The sequence below is a fragment of the Toxotes jaculatrix genome, chromosome 11 (genome assembly GCF_017976425.1).
Source record: "Toxotes jaculatrix isolate fToxJac2 chromosome 11, fToxJac2.pri, whole genome shotgun sequence".
NCBI classification, from domain to species: Eukaryota; Metazoa; Chordata; class Actinopteri; family Toxotidae; genus Toxotes; species Toxotes jaculatrix.
This window is the reverse complement of record NC_054404.1, coordinates 1,016,555-1,035,933: the sequence shown is the minus strand read 5'-3', so window position 1 is coordinate 1,035,933 and position 19,379 is coordinate 1,016,555. Positions and strand designations below refer to the sequence as shown.

At 44.9% G+C, this 19,379-nt stretch overlaps 1 protein-coding gene across 1 annotated transcript in view; it reads left to right on the top strand.

Moving 5' to 3' along the window:
• LOC121189244 (spectrin beta chain, non-erythrocytic 1) overlaps positions 1-19,379 on the top strand; it is an 87,424-nt gene that overhangs the window by 9,097 nt on the left and 58,948 nt on the right. Inside the window, exon 2 of the mRNA XM_041049178.1 lies at positions 17,678-17,955. Within this exon, the coding sequence (XP_040905112.1) occupies positions 17,808-17,955 (148 nt within the window). The 5' untranslated portion in view covers positions 17,678-17,807. The remainder of the gene's footprint in view (positions 1-17,677; positions 17,956-19,379) is intronic.

The window sequence follows — 19,379 nt, the reverse complement described above, 5'->3', positions numbered from 1 at the left end:
TTACATCTGTGTGAGTGTGTGTGAGTGCGTGCAGAGGAACATTAAGGAGCTTTACACCAGCGTATTCCTTACCCACAAATACCCGCTGACACTGTGCATCATGGGAAATGAGTTTGATGACATTGGACAGGGAGGGGGAGGGGTTACATGCTCTTGACGGCATACGTGACAGCATATTCATAAGGATCTATAGGCAAACGCACACACAGCTCAGATCACTGTTAGAGTTCATGTTCAGTGTGGCTGCACTGTGTTTTTCAGCCTTTCACAGCCTCATGTAGCTTTAAGCTCAGTTTCATTCGACTGCAGTGGAGAATAATCAGCTCTGAGATCCAGTGGGATTCTCACTGATTCAGCCTGATGTGATGAGTTCATTATTAGAAAAGTTTCTCATTAATTTTCAAATTGTTCCAGCTCCAAATTAATTAAAGTTCTCTTTATTTCTTCAAATACTACATTTCCCATGAACCTCCATGCCTCCTCCAACCCCAAACTCCATGACATTTCGGGCGCTACAGTTTCCTTAGCGGTGCGCAGACAGGCAGACAGGTGAGTCAGAGCGACAGGTGGGCGGTCGGTCTTGAACCTGCACTGGTGAGGAATGCGTTTGATCCTGTTTTAACACTCTGATCAGCAGGATGCACACAATGGAACAAAGGAACTACAGTTACTGTGAACACACACACACATGTCCTGTGGAATAGATTAGATCTGACATCCCACAATGCACTGCAACTTGAGCCTGGCAGGATTGTGGGCTGGAGAGAGTGAGAGAGAAAGTGCCTGGCAGCTGGCCAGGGCGAGATGATGGGATGGATCACCATGACGACACAGCAGACCCTCCAATCTGGACTGTGAAGAGCCGAGTGTTTGTGTGTGTTCGTATGCTGTGGGATATTTTTGGTCTGAGGCTGCTGGGAGCTGAAGTGTTGAGCAGATATTCTTTTTATTGATCAGTTTCCTGCTGAAAATCATTTTCCGTTTTTTTCCCAAATGGTTTTATTTATGTGAAAGTTGATCGGACATTAGAGACGCAGCTCTGCATCTACTGCCGCTTCCTGTAGGGCTGCAATGCAAAGCTAATGATTATTTTCATGATTAGTTAATAATTGATGGGTTTGTTGATTATTTTCCTGATTCGTCAAGTGGTTTGTGAAACACAAAATTCAGAGAAAAGAGTGTCACAGTTTTCTAGATCTCAGCTTGTTGTTTAGTTTAGTTTTGACCAACAGTTTGAAACCCAGAGATATTCAGTTTATAATGATGGAACATTGGAAGTGAAATGCAAATTATTTAATATCTATATTTTAAACATTTGGAATATTGATTTGGGTTTTAGGAAATTGTGAAGTGCATTTTTCACAATTTTCTGATATTTTATACATCAAGCAAAAACATCAGTTATCAGATTAATCTATAGTGAAAAGACGTAACTTGTGACAGTGAATTGATGATTTGCAGGTTTGGGTTCAGTGGCAGTTTATAGTGATATAAACAGAAATTACTGGGAGCAAACTACTCAGGAGCAGGTCGTTCAGAGTCTTGGTAGATAATAGACTGTTAACTAATAAATTAGTCTGAATAAAATATTTACATTATACTGAGTGAACTCCATTTGTATTAGTGCATTAAAATGAATCAATAATACATAAAGAGGTTGTCAAGTAATGACATTTATTATTAGATCTTAAGATTATTATCTGACAGTTGAGAAAGTTTCTTAGATTCCACGGGGATCAATCAAATCAACAACATTTAGAAATGGATCATGAGCCAGTTTGGTTAAGTACTGTACATAAAGCTCAACATGGCTGACGGCAGGGAAGGACTCAGTGTGTGGATCCTGGCTGAACAGCTTCCTCACATGAACATTAGACATATGATGGAGGGAGAGGTTTGATTGGTTAAGTTAAAATAACGTAGTGGGATGAAGATCATTTCCTATTGGAGCAAACTATAAAAACTGGCACCACATTATCCCAGTGATTATGGCAGAGTTTCTGTAGTACTGCTGTATTTAGGAATTTATGAAAAATCAGCTGAGAGGAAAGTTTTGATGTAAACACAGAAATACTAAGAGTCCTGGCTCCTTTGAATCTGACTGCAGCTTGTTAACAGAGAGTTAACATCTGCAGGGCTGTTCAGACGGTCATCTGAAGGGTGGGTGTGTGAAATGTACAAAACACATCTGGTCGTTTAGGTCATGTGGTTTTGCAGGGTGTGTGTGTGTGTGTGTGTGTGTGTGTGTGTGTGTGTGTGTGTGTGTGTGTGTCAGAGTCAGATTAGCTCTGGCTGTCACTGAAAATCATGACTGAAGACTGCAGGGTGGAGGGGGGAGGAGGAGGAAGAAAAGGTTGATGAGGAAGAGGATGATGATAAGATGGGTGGAATCCGGAGGACTGGGAAGAAAAGAAGGAAGAAATAGAGAGGGTGGAGGAGTGAAATAAGGGTGGAGCAAAGAGGAAAATTAAAGGAGGAAGGAAAGGATGGAGGGGAGGAGGAGAGGGAGTAGGTTGTTTTTAGAGTAGAGGAGGATAAAGGCTGAAAACTGAGGGAAGACGAGAGGCCAGTCAGGGGTGAAGGTGTTTCAAACTTTACACTCCCTGAATCTTTCCCTTTTCTCTCTTTTACTCTCTTTTATTCCTCCTCTTTGCCTCCCTCTGTTTTACCCCCCGCCCCTTAAACTCCCCACCTCCCCTCTCCTCTCCCTGGCACTCCCCCAGCCACTCCACCCTCGTCCTCTGTGATCCGTCCTGCTTCTATCAGAGAGTTTGGGAACAACCAGTTCTCTACAGATCCAGACTCCAGAGAGTGAACCCCCACCCACCACACACACACACACACGCACGCACGCACGCACGCACGCACGCACGCACGCACGCACACACACGCACACACACACACACACACACACTTTACTGCTCTGTAAAGCAGCAGTGCTGGTTTCATGGCTGCATATTAACTAAACTGAGCTGACGGCATCAAAGCTTCATATGGTAGAAGCTGTTTTTCCTCCAGTTTTATTTCTGGTTTAAATAAAGTTTAATCAGCGTTTCTCAGCTACACGTCCTCTTAACTGTCTCTTTACTGTCTCATACGGTGTTGGTGACTGACTTCTCTCTCTCCAAGTCTTAGATGGACATGAAACTTTCCTGGATGAATCCAGCACTAGTGTCCTCTGCTGTCCTGCATCGTAAACTTTGACTCTGAGTCTCAGAGTCTTCTGGCTTCATTTAAAGACAGACAGGCAGACAGACAGACAGACAGACAGACAGACAGACAGACAGACAGACAGTCAGTCAGTCAGTCAGTCAGTCAGTCAGTCTGACAGTCAGTCTGACAGACAGTCTGACAGACAGACAGACAGACAGACAGTTTGGCTGCCATTGATTTAAAATGGTGGGTATTATTCAGCCTTCCTATCATATGTGGCGTTTATTCAAATGAAATCTTGTCTGTGTGAACCCTGCAGTTACTATCAGTGCAGTAAACACTCATCCTCCTCTGAGAGACAGACACATCAGAAAGACATCTGAAGAGTCCTCTTGACCTCTGCTGTTTATCTCGAGGGCTTCATTCCTCTTTCTTCTGTCTAATCCCTTGTTTCTTTCCTTCCTCCCCACATTCCTTCACCCTGTCTTTCCTCAGGAATTCCATCACTAATACGTTTCTTTTCCTTTTCTCCCTGTAATTCTTCATGTCCTTCATCTCCCTCTTCTCTTTCATCATCTTCTTCTTTGATCTAATTTTTCTCTCATTTTTTTGTCCTCTAACTCTTTTGCTTCACCTGCAGTTCTTTTAGAGTGAGGTGTTCTGGGTAATGTAGTTCAGATGCTGTCATATGAACATTAGAGGGACATACAGTGAGAGGCTATGAAGTACTCTGTATTGTGCTGGTACTGGTGGACTTAAACTGGTCTCTACACATTAGTACTGGTCTGTGCTGGTTTCTGTCGGTCTCTGCAGGTCTGTCTCTGCAGGTCTGTCTCTGCAGGTCTGTCTCTGCAGGTCTGTCTCTGCAGGCCTGTCTCTGCAGGTCTGTCTCTGCAGGCCTGTCTCTGCAGGCCTGTCCTGGTCTTTGTTGACTCTCGCTGTTCTGATTTGCTCTGTTCAGTGTCAGGCCTGTGTGTGATGCAGAGATAGCACTGTCCTTCTGATAAGCACAGTAAAAAGGAGGTTATCTGCTCCCAGTGGAGCTACCATTAAACCCACTCCTCCTCTTCCTCCTCCTCACCGTTTACATTAAACTCTTCCATCGCAACAAAATGTCCGTCTCCTGTACGTGCGTGCGTGCGTGCGTACGTGCGTGTGCCGGCCGCCCACAGACACCCACTCAGCGATCTGCACTCTACTTGTTTCTGGTGAATATTTAACTGCATACATCCTGCTATGAGTGATTGTTCCCACGTCGTCTTCACTTCCTCACAGAGCGTGGTCAATATGGATGAAATCTGTCAGTGTATTATTTTGTATTGGTTCATACTCTGACATATCTTTTACACTCTGCTGCGTCACAAATGTCTCTCGGATTATATCTCCTCTGATTTCTTCCTCATCTTCGTCTTCATCAGTTCATAATGACTTCAGTGGATAAAGAGACAGGATCTCAGACCTGTGAGCTGGAACCTGGTTTTTCTGGATCCTTCTGGGTCATGGAAAGTTCGGGTTTTCCTGTTAATTTGTCCCTTTCTGTCTGAAGGTCACAGATCCATACTGGAAACAGACGGTAATGAGAGGACAGAAAAGGCTCCTTTCTTCCCTCCTCCTCCATCGATCTCTCTTCCTGACAAATTAGAGCTTAACTTCATTAAAATGACTCAGTCTGATTGCCCAAGAGCTGCACTCCGTTCCCCGGCTCTCGCTCTGTCAATGTGTTGTTGTCAGCGTTGAATGTTCCCAGGCGTCTGGGCCGACAATCAGCCCATCTGTCTGCTCGCACAGACACAGTGGCCATTCAGAAATGGATATGAGGGAATAATTGTGCTGTTTATCTGAGAATATCACATTTATCCCGGAGCCATTTGGCTGCTGCGTTCGGCTCGAGTGGCGGCCGTTACAGTATGTGTAGAAGGTTTGACGCTCGGGGAAACCTGCTTTCTGTTGTACAGAGCTCGCTCGCCGGCTGACGCTGAAGTAGAGAAGTTGCTCACAGCTTTTGCCTTGGAGTTGACTCCTGAATTAGCAGATATTCAAAATAAAAATTTCAACAGCTCCATCTACAGTTTGTTCCTTGCAGCTGTGCAGACTGTTTGTAAATCAGTTAACTGAAACCTTTATTTTAATATTAAAATTTCTTATTGTCAATAATCAGTGATGCATAAAAAGTGGTACTGGAGAGAATCCACTCATTTTTGTTTGCCTTGGCCGCTGATGACCTCAGATAACCTCCCTGCCATGGCTCATGGTCTACAGCCCAAACATGCCGAACACTCCATGATCTTTTATGTCATGTAAAAACATTGAATTCTTCCTAGAAATCTGGTTCACACTGAGACTTTATGAAAACAAACAAGCATTTCCAAATAAAGATCTCTGGGATTTCCACTTAAAACCTTCAACGTTTGTTCATCTGCATTTTCTGCAAAATAAAACCCAGCGGGCTGCAAACAGCGACTGGGTCTCTGTCTCATTGATGTGTGTCCTCCACCCGTCTGTCGGTGCAGAGGGTGGAGAGGCTGTTTGTTTGAACAGGAGGAGAGCAGCCAGGCAGGGAGGCTGTTTTTGGCTGCAGGCTTCAGTTGCATAATGGCAGGAAAGCAGTGGGAGAGTTTGGACTGGGAATGAGGGGAGAGAGAAGGGGGGAGCGGGGGGGTGAGGAGGAGGCAGCGGTCCGTTTTAAGTTCAAACTTTGTGTATCGACTGAGCTTCTGTTCCTGGTCACGTCTGCAAATGATCCAGGAGTTGGGAACAATAAATCCTGGCCGGTGGAGGAAATGAAAGATGACAGCGTGTGGGTAAAACAGATTGGTCTCGAGAGCTCGGTCTGCGGCGTCACAACTGAAGGGACGAACGCTGATTTGTTGACCGTGTCTCTCTCACAGTGAGCGCAGAGTCAGGCTGAGGTTCGCTGGTTTAATATGGCTCTGCAGTCAGCCTGTAATCTTGTTATCAGTGTTTATGGGTGGAAACTGAAGTCTTTGAATTTTTTCTGACATTTCTGCAGCGTACAGTACTAAAGTAAAGTTTATTTATATATAAAAGTAAACGAAGGATTCCTCAGATTCTCAGTAACACACAGACATGTCCGACAGGTCCTAAGCTCTTACTGTCCAAATTTCAGCAACTGCAGGCTTCATGAGGCCAAACTGGTCGTGTGTGTGTGACTTGTGAAGAATTCACTGCAAAATGTCAGAAACATGAAATAATGGATTCGTAGAGTGAATGACTCCAAACGGCTCCATCTGTTTTCAGATTCAGAGAGATGCTCTCTCCATCTCGCCCACATCCTCCCACTCTCTGGCCTCATCACACCATCCATCTACTGTGATACTCACTGCTCTGATTTCCTCTCTCACTCACACACACACACACACACGTCTTCCCTCTCTGTATAAACATTTAGAAGTCTCATTAGTAACTGATGCATATATACAAAGCTTTAATCTGGAAACAGTCACACACTCTTCTTTCCACCAGGTAGTTTCTCCACCATGATGTGGTGCTGTCTGAATGTTTACTGAGAAGTAATATGACCTCAACAGTCGACTCAAATGATCAAACAGTGCAACGTATAAGAAGGTAGTGTAAAATCTCTGGTCAGAAGCCACGTGTGTCATCTTAGTTAGCAGATGTATGATGTTAGCAGGTGTGTGATGTTAGCAGGTGTGTAGCATTAGTTAGCAGGTGTGTAGCATTAGTTAGCAGGTGTGTGATGTTAGCAGGTGTGTAGCATTAGTTAGCAGGTGTGTAATGTTAGCAGGTGTGTAGCATTAGTTAGCAGGTGTGTGATGTTAGCAGGTGTGTAGCATTAGTTAGCAGGTGTGTAGCATTAGTTAGCAGGTGTGTGATGTTAGCAGGTGTGTAGCATTAGTGAGCAGGTGTGTAATGTTAGCAGGTGTGTAGCATTAGTTAGCAGGTGTGTGATGTTAGCAGGTGTGTAGCATTAGTTAGCAGGTGTGTAGCATTAGTTAGCAGGTGTGTGATGTTAGCAGGTGTGTAGCATTAGTGAGCAGGTGTGTGATGTTAGCAGGTGTGTAGCATTAGTTAGCAGGTGTGTGATGTTAGCAGGTGTGTAGCATTAGTTAGCAGGTGTGTGATGTTAGCAGGTGTGTAGCATTAGTTAGCAGGTGTGTGATAATAGTTAGCAGCGACTTCACGTTTCAGCACCAGAGCTAAGAGCGCTGCAGCAGCCAATCAGAAACGAGTGGCTCTGCTCCCCGTTTCCGTCACGGTTAAGGCGTGTGTTCGAATGTTTATTGCATGTCACACTTTACGAGATGCACAAATCTAATTAAGTCCTGGTCTCAGTCTGAGTCAGACTGTACAACATCATTTGAGGCTGTCAGATTGTGCGATGAACGCCTGGTGAATCATGGCTTTACGATACAAACAGAGAAAGTTAGAGAGCAGGGACACGTCATTGACTCTTTTCATCTGTCTCTTATGTTTTGACAGTGCAGCTGCATATGGAGGATTTTGTCGTACAGAGATGAGACGGTGTGTAGATGTGTGCCATAGCTGCAGTGTCACTCTGAGAATTCGATCTTAGTTTCTGACGCATCAGACTCTGTCTCACAGACTCCGTCCACTGTTTGGACCGACGACCACAGGTTTGACCATGTTCACGTGCATCTCAGACGGGCCGACATCACACAGTGATTTGGGCCAGTCTGATACTTAAATCTTAATAGTTTGGTTGCATATGACATATTAAATGGAGTAAAATTAAACATACATGTACAGTGAGTGTCCAGACACAGAGCGAGAGCTGTCATGAAAGCTGCTGCTGGAAACAGAAACTGTTACGCAACATTCGCTGCTTTCTCTCCTCTGATCCTTTTCTTTCTGTCCTCAATCTCTTTCTCTCTCTCTAGCGTTTCTACAGGCCCCTCTGTCAGTGTGAGACACGGCCCTGTTCTGCCTCACCACCTCTGTGTGTGTGTGTGTGTGTGTGTGTGTGTGTGTGTGTGTGTGTGTGTGTGTGTGTGTGTGTGTGTGTGTGTGTGGGGGGGGGGGGGTCTTGGGCTGATGCAACACTGACATCTCCATTTCCTGGTCAAACAAAAGCTGGCGTGTGTCCTCCACTGTTACTGATGGAGGATACACACAAACGCACACAGAGCACTCAGGACCCTCATTGATAATTAATAGATAGTACAGCAGCAGCATGCTTAACGGTACATGGTGTGTGTGTGTGTGTGTGTTCGTGTGTGTTCATAAATGCTAAGTGCCACAAGAGCTGAATCTACGTGATGGATTGTGTATTGGTTTGTGTGTCTGAGCGTGTGTAACTGTAAAGATCTTAACACAAACAGTATGGTGGGCTTAAATAAAGAGTGCAGGGAATGTGTGTGTGCGTGTGAACATGCAGCACACACACACGCATGAACACGCTAACATGAACCGATCATTTATTCATGGTGAAGTTATCAAATATAGATTCACAAAAAAATGCTCAACACACTCCACAACTGTGAAGGCACCACAACACAGCTCGCATGTTTTATGCTGCAGCTGCAGCTGCTGTGTTATCGGCACAACCAAAACCACACACATGCATTAAAATGCACCTGCTGCTCCATGAGCTCTAAGAGTAAAGGAACCCTGTGAAGGATCTCAGGTGACTGCAGGTAACACAGGTTTCCATCACACGTTCATCTGGCAGCTATTTTCTTTATTCATCCTTTAGTCAATAAAATGTCAAATGTCCAATCCTCGAGTTGAAGGTGACGTGTGTTTCCAGTGAGTGACTGTCCTCAGCCCAGTTTCTGTGTTTGGACCCTCAGTTATAACTGTGGTGTTTCCTTTATGTTTTCTGCTCTCAGTCAGATTCTCTCTTCTTCTTCGTCTCAGAATCTGCTCTGAGGAAAACAAATCGCCTGAGTGGGCAAATGTGACCACATGACTTATTGATGGCGAGAACCTGCCCTGTGAGGAGCAGGGTTAGGCCGATCCACTGTGGTGTTACCTGTCTGGGTTTGGTTCTGTTCAGGTCAGTTTGGAGCCACGAGAAGAGACCAAACAAAACAAACAAACAAACAAAACATAAACAAAACAAATCAAGTATATGGATGATTTTTTTTCTTTTTTCACATTAGTGATTTCTGACTTTTTTCCAGTTAATAGATCTTTAGCAGTTTTTGTTTTGAAACGTAAACTTCAAAGTCTTAACTTCAAATCTAACCGTTCATTTTAAACAGTAAAAGTTGTGGCACACTGTGTGCGGTGAACATTGCCTTCTGTCCTCATGAGAGGGTCAGTGGTAAACTAACATTTCCCAGAATGCTTCATTAGGGCGAGACTTCCTAGACTGGGACACTGGGACGTGAGAGGAAGGCAGGGTCAGAGGTCAACGAGCGGCTGAGGGCTGGATCTGTCAGCAGACACACACACACACACACACACGAACATGTTACACAATAGTAATTAAGCATGTACAGTTGTGCGTGGATGTGTTTAGCTGCCGGACTGATCACGGTTATAAAACAGTTTTTGGATGATTGCTTTCCCGCTCTGGCGGCCGTGTGGGTCCTTTCAGTGAGCGTCATGCTGCGAACATGGCTGAGTTATAACTAAATATGTAGCTGCGGTTTCACGTGTCATAGAAGGAGCTGATTTAGAGGACGACCTGAAAACGTTCACGCTGACTGCAAACTCACCGACATGTTTCCAGCTCTCCGCTCAGACGTCGTCTCCACCGGGTGTGACCATGTGATCTGTGTCTGGATGATGTCATGTGATCACTGGCCCTGTATTTACACCTGGTATTAATTAACGCTGTCGTTATGTAGAGCCTGGTCTCAGTATGTAACCCAGGGTCTGCAGTTTTTCTGTATCCAGATAAGGCGCCCAGAGGCACATCATGTTAATCGCAGGTGGAAACAGAGTGTCTCACTTTTTCCTCTGAGCTTTTTTGTCTTTGTCACTTTCTCTTTCACTCGCTCGCTCTCTCTCTCTCTCTCTCTCTCTCTCTCTCTCTCTCTCTCTCTCTCTTTCTCTCTTTCTCTCTTCCTCTTCCATTCACTCTTGTGCTCGCTCAGCCTCTGTTTTCAGCCAGTTGTTGGAAATGTGATCTCATCCCGTCTGAAGGCTGACACATTCCTCTGCTTTCAGCCTTTCATTCCCTCACTCTTTTGTCGTGTGTGTGTGTCTGTGTGTGTGCGTGTGTGTGTGTGTGTGTGTGTGTGTGTGTGTTACATACTCTCTCACATGACAGAGCAGAGGGGCCCCGGAAACTGACTGAATGGTTTTATCTCATCCAGTTGAAGACCAGGACAGAGCCGTGTAGTGGTGCAACTGCAGCTGCAGTTAGCGGCTTTATCGTAATCAGAACCCGTTTCAGATCGTGCTCGTCCACCTTCATCGTCCTGTAAGAGAAGCTTTTATGTTTGTTCTGATGAGGCAGCTGTGGATCGTGTTTCCAGGCTCTGCATCACTGTGTGTCCCCCGATGGAAGGACAGGACAGACGAGCACAGCTTAGTCACAGCGCTCAGAGAGCTGCAGGGCCTCAGGCTGCTGCACCTGTGCGGTGGCTTTCAGGAAGCAGACCTGGAGACACATAAACACAGCTAACCTGACTTTATCTCTGACATCTGCTGCAGTGAAAACAGAATGATTCCACCTGGTGATAAAAGGGTTGTAAAATAGTTTAGGTCGACTGCAGAGATCAGTAATATTGGTGAAGTGTGTATTGGTATGAGGTGAGTCGGTCAGTTTTCAGTGCTGCAGTGAAAATCTGCATCTCTCTGCTTATGAACCACAAACACGTGTGAAAACGATTAAATCTCTTTGTCTGTGACTTTAAAGAATGAGGAGCAGCTCTGAACTAAACATGTCGCTGGAAAAGTCACCGGGTTCTGTGAAGATGAGGAAACTAAGATAGTGAAAAGTGGAGAACGTACGTGTCTGTGTTTTTGGTCCATCGGCTCATTGATTAGTGTAACCATGGCAACCGCTAACTGCATTAGCAGTTAACCTTCTCCGGAAGCCTAGTTAAAGGGAGCAGCATTAACGGAGACCTCAGAACTCTGTCAGAGGATGGTTCAGATTGACAGTGTGTTCTTTCATCTTTTCTTTCACAAAATAAACCATCGATAAAATAAAGTCAAACAGGAAACAAAGGTCTGTCATCTGAAGTGTGTAGAAATCTAAATCCGCCTGTTGCTGCTTCCTCTCGTGTCATAATTACACAGGAAGAGCCTGGACTCGGCGCACTCTTTTGTCTTTTTGTGATTCTCCCACAGATGCTGTTCGTGTGTCTTTGTCATCACAGAGCTGATGCAGGAATATAATAAGACATCTGCTCTGTCATTTTAACAATCGCTGTCAGAGCATGGAAGATTCAGCAGGAAGGAGCAACTCTCCCATACCTGCCACTCCAGCTGGAGTCTGGATCCCGTTCAGTCTAAGGACGAAAGCTGGGACAGGTTGAGGGTTTCTGTCCTGAAACCTGAATTAAAAAGTGTCTCGGTTCTGCCTCTAAACCCGTATTAGAACCTGCTGTGGTCTGAAAACTGTGTGACGGAGACGAACAGTGAGACGGTGTGGTTACAGCTGAAGTCACCGAGCATCACGTCCTGATTATCAAACGGCCTCACTGAGCCGCTGTGGCCGACACGGCGATGAAGCAACACGTGATTGTTAAGTGGAACTTTTTGAGTGGATGTTTGTACATTTTGGCTTCACAGGCTGTTTTATACACCTGTGTTTGGGGCACTGGGTGGAGCGCACACACACACACACACACACACACACACACACACACACACACACACACACACACTGCTGACGTCGGCTCTGATTAACTAACAGGAATGCAACATCCGCACTGCAACACAAAGACACAGATCCAGGACCTGTTCCGTGTCTGACTTCCTGTTCCTCCCCTCCTCAGACCTGTGCGGCGACTGTGCCGGCGGCGCTCTGAGCTCCCGCCTGCTCAGGTTGTGTTTGATGCTGTTTCGGTTTGATGGTGTCGGGTCAGATAACTGCTGCTGCCCTACATGGCTCTGTGGCCTACATAACACTGCTGAGAGGAGAGTGTGATGGATGATATCCCCATCCAACACACACACATGTGCTAAATATACATATACACCTGTGTGTGTGTGTGTGTGCGTTCCAGGTCTAGGTGACCTTGGACAGAATTATGTGTTTTATGCTAATGTTGGACACCTGTAGGATGTAAGTTGAGCAGCTGTTACTCAGGTGGATGACCTGATAATCCATGAATTGAAGGGTTGATGGTTCAATTCCTGTCCAGATGTTCACACCGGACAGGTTTCTTTCTTGCTGGCATTTAATTTTCTGTTCACTAATCAACAGGTGATTTCCAGGCTTTTCCTGAATTACTGCTGCAGTGACACCACAGTGTTTGGCGTGTGTAGGTAGGTGTGTGGTTGGTGTGTGTGCGTGCAGGTGTATGTGTAACGGTGCGGTGAAGTGGCCGCTGTTGTTCGCGGAGAGGTTGCGGTGAGAGCCGCGGCTGCAGAGGCAGCGGCCTCGTGCAGACGGCTCGTCCTGCGTGGGAGTTTGAACGCTGCATGTGTCTCTGCTGGGTTTCGGGTTGCCATGGTGAACAATTGATACTTGAATTGCAAAATCGTCAAGATCGCTGCTAAAAATACAGAGGATTGAACAGACACAGGCTGAGATCCATCTGTTTTTCCATCTGTACCTCTGACAGAATCACATCTCTGCAGCAGAGCTTCAGGAGCGGTGTAGTAACTCAGTCTGAGCTCTGGTCACGTTTCAGTCTCTGTTACTTCACCTAACAGAACCTCATAGCTGAGTTTGGTTAGTTTGGTCCAGACCAGATGAATGATGAATGTGAGCAGCCTGTACTTCATCCTCAGCTCACAGTTACACACTGATTTAAACAAAGAGTTTCTCACAGAAATCAGATGGTTTTCTGTAAAATGCACAAAGTTTCACACCTGAATACAGGACATTACATTGAACAGCTGTTTTTCTCATGTCAGTAATGTTCTGCACAGTGTTACTGATAGTGTCGAACTGATCCCGTGCAGTTCAGTTTCCTGCTGCAGCGTCTCATAAGCTCTTCAGTGTAAACTGTCTCTGTAATTTGGCGTCGGTGTCAGTAAAGTTTTTCTTTTCTTGGGTGCTCCAGCTGAGAGTCTTTGTGCCGCTGTCGGGAGCTTGACGAGTGGGCTCCGGTGCAGTGCTTGCTGGGACAATGGTTGCTATGGAGATCTGTGGTTTTGACTTGATAATGTCCGCGTTGCATTGTAGACTCAGAGAAAGATGCTGCATAATTCACTGCAGGTAATAATTAAATATTTGTCTGTGAGGGTTTGGGGAGTTTCCTCTCCAGAAACTTCCAGAAACACTCGTGTTACATCGTTATATTTTCTAAAATCTTTGGTTTTTCCTTCTCACATCCTTTGAACATAAAGCTGTTAGTCTGTGTTTTTCTGTCATAGAATGAATAAACATACTAAAGTATAGCTCTATTGCAGTTTTAGTGTTGAATGCACTCAGATAATGAGAGAAACACCTGAGAGCTTTCATCAGAGCGAGAGAGAGAGGGTGGAGCGAGCTTTAATAAGAGCTGATTGTAGCAGAGGATGCTGGGAGGTGAGAGAGGTGGGAGGAGGACGTGGGCGAGAAACGGAGAAAGGAGGAAAAATGCTCAGACAGAAATGAAATGAAACAAAACTGAATCATGGCCGCTGGTCTCTGTTGACAGGGTTAGACGTGGGTGTCTAAACGGTTAAGTTGCATGATGGGAAATGTAGGAACCAGAGTTTGACTTGTGGGAAAAGTAGTCAGGAAATTCCAGCCTCTTTCTCTTGTGAGAAACTGTTTTATATAAGCTGTATATATTCTTATTATTAATCATCAATAAAATGTGTGAATATGGTTAAAATTGTCCATTTTAAATTCACAGAATCCAACAGGGCTTTTACAGATAGCTTGATTTGTCGAACCAGCTGCCGAGAACTAAAAGTATTCAGTTTTCTGTTATAGGTGACAGAGAGAAGCAGCAGATCCTCACATGGAAGAAGTGAATGTCTTATTTCAATCTGTTGTTGAAACCGTTACAGATTCACTTCCTGTCGATTGACTCGTTTTTCTATTTCACATGTTGCTTGAAGATATTTGAACAGTCTCGAGTCTCCATCATCCCGTCATCCTTTCTTCTCTTTCTATTTCTGTCCTTCCTGTTTTCTGCCAGTGTCATTACTCTCTCTCTTTTCTTATCTCTCCATCCTCCCTCTCTCGTCCTATAAATATCCCTCCTGCAGAGTCTCCGTTCTTCTGGCTTTACCACACACAGACACAGTAACCAGTCATTTCCTCTCTCTTTTCCCTCCACACTCTCTCGCCCTTCGTCCCGTCCCTCTCGTCTCAAACTGCTGCAGTCCTGCGTTTGTCTGTGGGCGCCTGCACATTTTAGCTCTTCTGCAACGGTCACATGATCAACAGAAATATAAGATAAACAACAGTTTAAGAGCTTGATCAATCAGTATTTGATATCAGAGTCTGTCACTGTGGGGACAGCGCTATCAGAGATAATGAAAGTGCGAGTCACGCTCACTCTGTGTGTTCACATTAGCTGTTTTATGGCTGATGTGTTCACAAGGGTCTTAAGGAACCTTGATCTCCTCCATGACTCAAAATCAGCTGCTGCACTACGTGTAACTCATGTTGTTGTTAGAACACCTGCCTGCACCTGTCTCTGTCTCAACCTCCCTCCTCTCAGGAGCTGGTAGAGACCAAACACAGAGCTTAAAGAGGGAACACTGGACTGAGATTCTCCTCTGATGAATCATCCTGTTTCTCTGGATGTGGAAATAAGACGGTGAAATACTCTCAGCTGTGTTTTCAGCTTGTTGTGGAGTTCCTCTGCAGCGATGCATCATTTATGAAGCTGGTTGCTGCGGCTCTGATGTGAGGATTCTCTCTGTTATGTACAGATGTCGTTTCAAGTTAACTGTGACATCTTTTTATAATTTTTATAATGTCGATTACTTAAAAATCATCCATATGAGTCAGTGTTGAAAATAGCTGTTGCTTTCCTGTGTAATATAATCAAACAGGAAAGTGTCACAGAAAGAACAGATCCTCTCTCTCTCTCTTTCTGTCCTGTTGGTATTGATTCTCTCTCGCCCTCGTTGCTCATCTCGCTGCCCTCCCATGACACACTTTCTAAAAACTGTGTGTGTGTGTGTGTGTGTTGTCATGACTCCGTGGCCGGTGTGTGTGTCAATGCGTCTGTGTGCTTTTATCGCTTCTGCGTGAGTGCACATTGTGCTAGCCTCACTCCGGCAACGCACACACAGACACACACACACACACAGTAAGGGTCCCTGCGTATTTTTAGCGTAGCAACACAAGCAGCTCCAGCCTGACTGGTTGTCGAGCTGTAAGTGGGTGGCAGCAAACACACACACTCACACAGTATCAGTGTGCATCTGCTCCGTCGACTCTCCAGAGCCAGAAAAATCTCATTGGTCAGATTAAACGTCAGTGATGTGACGCAGTCGTTCAGAGTCACAGGGTGAATTCATTTCTGAGGGACAGGACAGGACAGGACAGGACAGGACAGGATAGGACAGGGTGGAGGGGAGAGTGGAACACCAGCAGCAGCCAATCACTGAACAGATCTGAAACGGCAGCAACCAATCAGTGAACAGATCAGAGCCTTTTTGTTGTAATGGAATTTATTGATTGGTTTATATGAATAAGAGAAAACTTCACCAGAGAACAACAACGATGTGAAACTGGAGTGAAGGTTTGGGATTATTATTATTGTGACTGATCCATTAATCGGTTGTTTCAGTTCTCGATCAGACAACTGTCACAGTGGGTGCTGATTTATTTCCTGTCAGTGGACTGATCGACTAATAATTGTCATTATTGATCTGCTTCTTTTTTCCCTGATTGAAATGGTCTCATCTTGTCTGTACTACCGTCTGTGCTCATTGTCAGTTGCTCATTGTCATGTTTTAAACTGACGGCAGCTTGTTTCAGACTGCCGGTTCTTATGTCCTGTGACGCTGAAGCACCAGGACAGGTTGCAGACAGCAGAGACACATCCTGAGGCTGAGCTGAGACCTGCCCACGGTCTGTGTGGTGCTTCAGGGTCGAGCCACGGTGCCGTCTGCTGACTGCAGGGTCCAAACCGACCCGTCGTGCTGACTCGTGCTGCTGACTCCCCGCTCTCTGTTTACCTGCTCAGTTTGTTCAGGCTCCTTCAGTGACAGCAAACACACCATCTGCAGTTTCAAAGATAGTCAATAAAAAGAGCACCGAGCTTTTCATTAACAGCAGCTCTAAACTGCTGCAGGAAGGAAAATCGACAGCTGGGGCTCATCAGCACTTTGTACTTGAAGACACAGATAAGATAAATGCAATGAGTAAAAAGGTCTTAATTTCCTGGACTTTTCTTGTGGACGATGCTGCAGTGACCATCAGCCTCCTGCGTCTGACCCGAAAACTCTTTTAACTCAAACTCTTCCTGTTTCATGTTGACCTGAAGGTTTCTGCCTGCAGGGTGTAAACGCCACCAGTTCATGCTGCATCTGCCATTTATCACTATTTTCTGACATGTTACAGACTAAATGACTACTTCATTAACAGAAAATAAAAAATCATTTACAAGTGATGATGAGAATAATTGCCTGAAAACTAATACCTATGTGTCGTTAGGAGAATTGGTCCCTGAACGCCTCAGAGCTCTGGTGTGTGTGTGTGTGTGTGTGTGTGTTGTTGTTTCTCAGATCTTGTAGTAACATGCTGTGGCCAGAGGGAGGTGCCATTCTGTCAGTTTAGACATGAAGTTCAGCTCAGAGATCAGACACAGGCTGCAGCCAATGAGAGAGCAGAGTCAGGGTCACATGACACTCAGAGCCATGCAGAGCAGACTGCTGTGAACGGACTCTGCGAAGAGCAGTTTGACTTTCTGATGTTTAATCATCAGTTTTAGTTTTTAACGGTTCTGTGAGACGCCTCAGAACAACTGAACATGTCATTTGTGCTGCAGTTTCAACATGGTTAAAGTTTTTTTTTGCAGTTTTTAGTGTCAAACATCTTCTGCTGATGAATTAAAGTGAAACATCAAACATTCACCAGTTCTTCTTCTTCGTCTTATAAACAGTAAACTGAGTATCTAAACAGGAAGGTCACTTCAGAGATGTGCTTCTCTATTTAGTGACGTTTTATAGACCAAACGATTAATCAGTTAATGGAAAATAAAGAAAGGCAGATAATTAATGTATAGTTTTATAGACACATTAAATCAGTGCGATGAAAATGAACAGAAAACTGGAGTAATTCTGTGCTCTGCTGGAAATTCTTCTAGCTGAGAACGAAGTTTAATGTGTGATTTTTATCAGCTCTTCCTGTGACTGAGGGTACCTGAGTTTTTTAAAATTATTTTATATATAAAAAATAAACAGTAGTCCAGAGCTGTAAACATGTCCCTGAATCAGATTTGGTCTCCGGTCTGAGGATCTTCCACTAACTCAGCCTCTGTTGTCTTGACCTCTGCAGGTTTTGGACGAGCCTCTCGGCCTGCCAGTCAGAGCCGGTCTGAGCGTGTGTGTGTTCGAAGGTCCCGTCGCTAACAGCAGCAGGTGGAAGGACTCGGAGGCGGCGGGGGAGGAGTCGTGTCGAGGTCAAGATGACGTCGGTGGCGGCGGAATACGACCACATGGAGATCCAGCAGCAGTACAGCGACGGCGTCAACAACCGCTGGGATGCCGACGACTGGGACAACGAGAACAGCTCGGCTCGCCTGTTCGAGCGCTCGCGTATCAAAGCCCTGGCAGGTAAGACGTGAACCTGTTTGACCTTTTAGATAAAGACAAAATTAGCAGAGACCATGACCAGCGCTCAGATGATTGGCTGAGAGCTGATGGCAGGGGCTTGGGTTCGGTGTGCTGGGAACCCATGGTGCCACTGTTGTATCGTAACTGTTTACAAATGAGAGTGTAGAGTTGTGTAACTCTGTCTCAGTCTGTGTGTAATCAGGTTTGTAAATGTGCCTTTTATTTCGAGTTCAAAGAATCAAATTAGCTGGATGAAACTTAACAGGATCACATCGTGTAAGTCTGGATTAGCTGAACTATGTTTGAGTAACAGGAGCTGTGTGTGTGTGTGTGTGTGTGTGTGTGTGTGTGTGTGTGTGTGTGTGTGTGTGTGTGTGTGTGTGTGTGTGTGTGTGTGTGAGAATAGCTTCGGAAGCTGTGGGGTCGCAGACTTTGTGTCAGCACAGAGAACAATGCAGCCTCTCCCAACACGAATGTTTTCCCCTGGAGAAAGTCAGCCATGTGATGGAGAGTGAAAATGAAAACTGTGCGTCTGATTTTTGCTCCAGTCGTGTTGATTTGTTTTTTGACTCGTGCTCTCTGCTGTGTGGAACAGTTAGTTTGTTTTTTACTTGTTTTTTAGCCCAGTAACTCAAACCCGCTGACAGATTCAGAGTTCAGGCTGCTGACTTTTCCCAGCTTCACCTCTCTGCGTGGTTCCTCTGCCTTCACACCCGCTCATAATGTGGAGCTAACGAGGGCTAACGAGGCTCATTAACGAGCTTCAGGCTGAACTCAGAGGGACAGAGGGACAGGATGGATGTTAACACCGACACTGACATTATGTCTTTCTCATGTTCTGCTGTCCCTCATGATGACACAGTTCCTGGCTGAGCCAATCACGGGCCAGTACTGTGACATCAGCAGTGAGGTGAATTACACCTGTGGGTTTGTATGGTATCATTAAAATATGTTTAAATTCTTAAAGTTAATGTTTTATATATTTTTGTTGCTTGATGTCTTCAGATTGACAGAAACTTCAAATGACACAACTTTATTTAATATTTTCAATTGACAACCGACACTTGCATCCATTATTATCCATTATTTAAAAAATGATTTGTTCAGCTCGTTCATACAGTGCATTAATGTGGTGTTACAGACCACTGCAGCAGTTTGTCAGAACACATTTTATTAGAGTTAAATTAGTTTTTGTTTTTTATAATAATTTAAAAAAATGAAAATGTGTTTTAACCACGACGAAATTCCCATTTCAGCAAGATAGAATATTAATGATGATCGTGAATTAGTGCTGATAGATGCTCAGATGCGTTAATGACAGTGTGTGTGTGTGTGTTACAGTAATTCTATCTCTCCGCCTGCTGTTTTCACCCTGATGGCCGACTGCTCCAGTAGTGTCCCACTTCACTAAATAATTCACACCA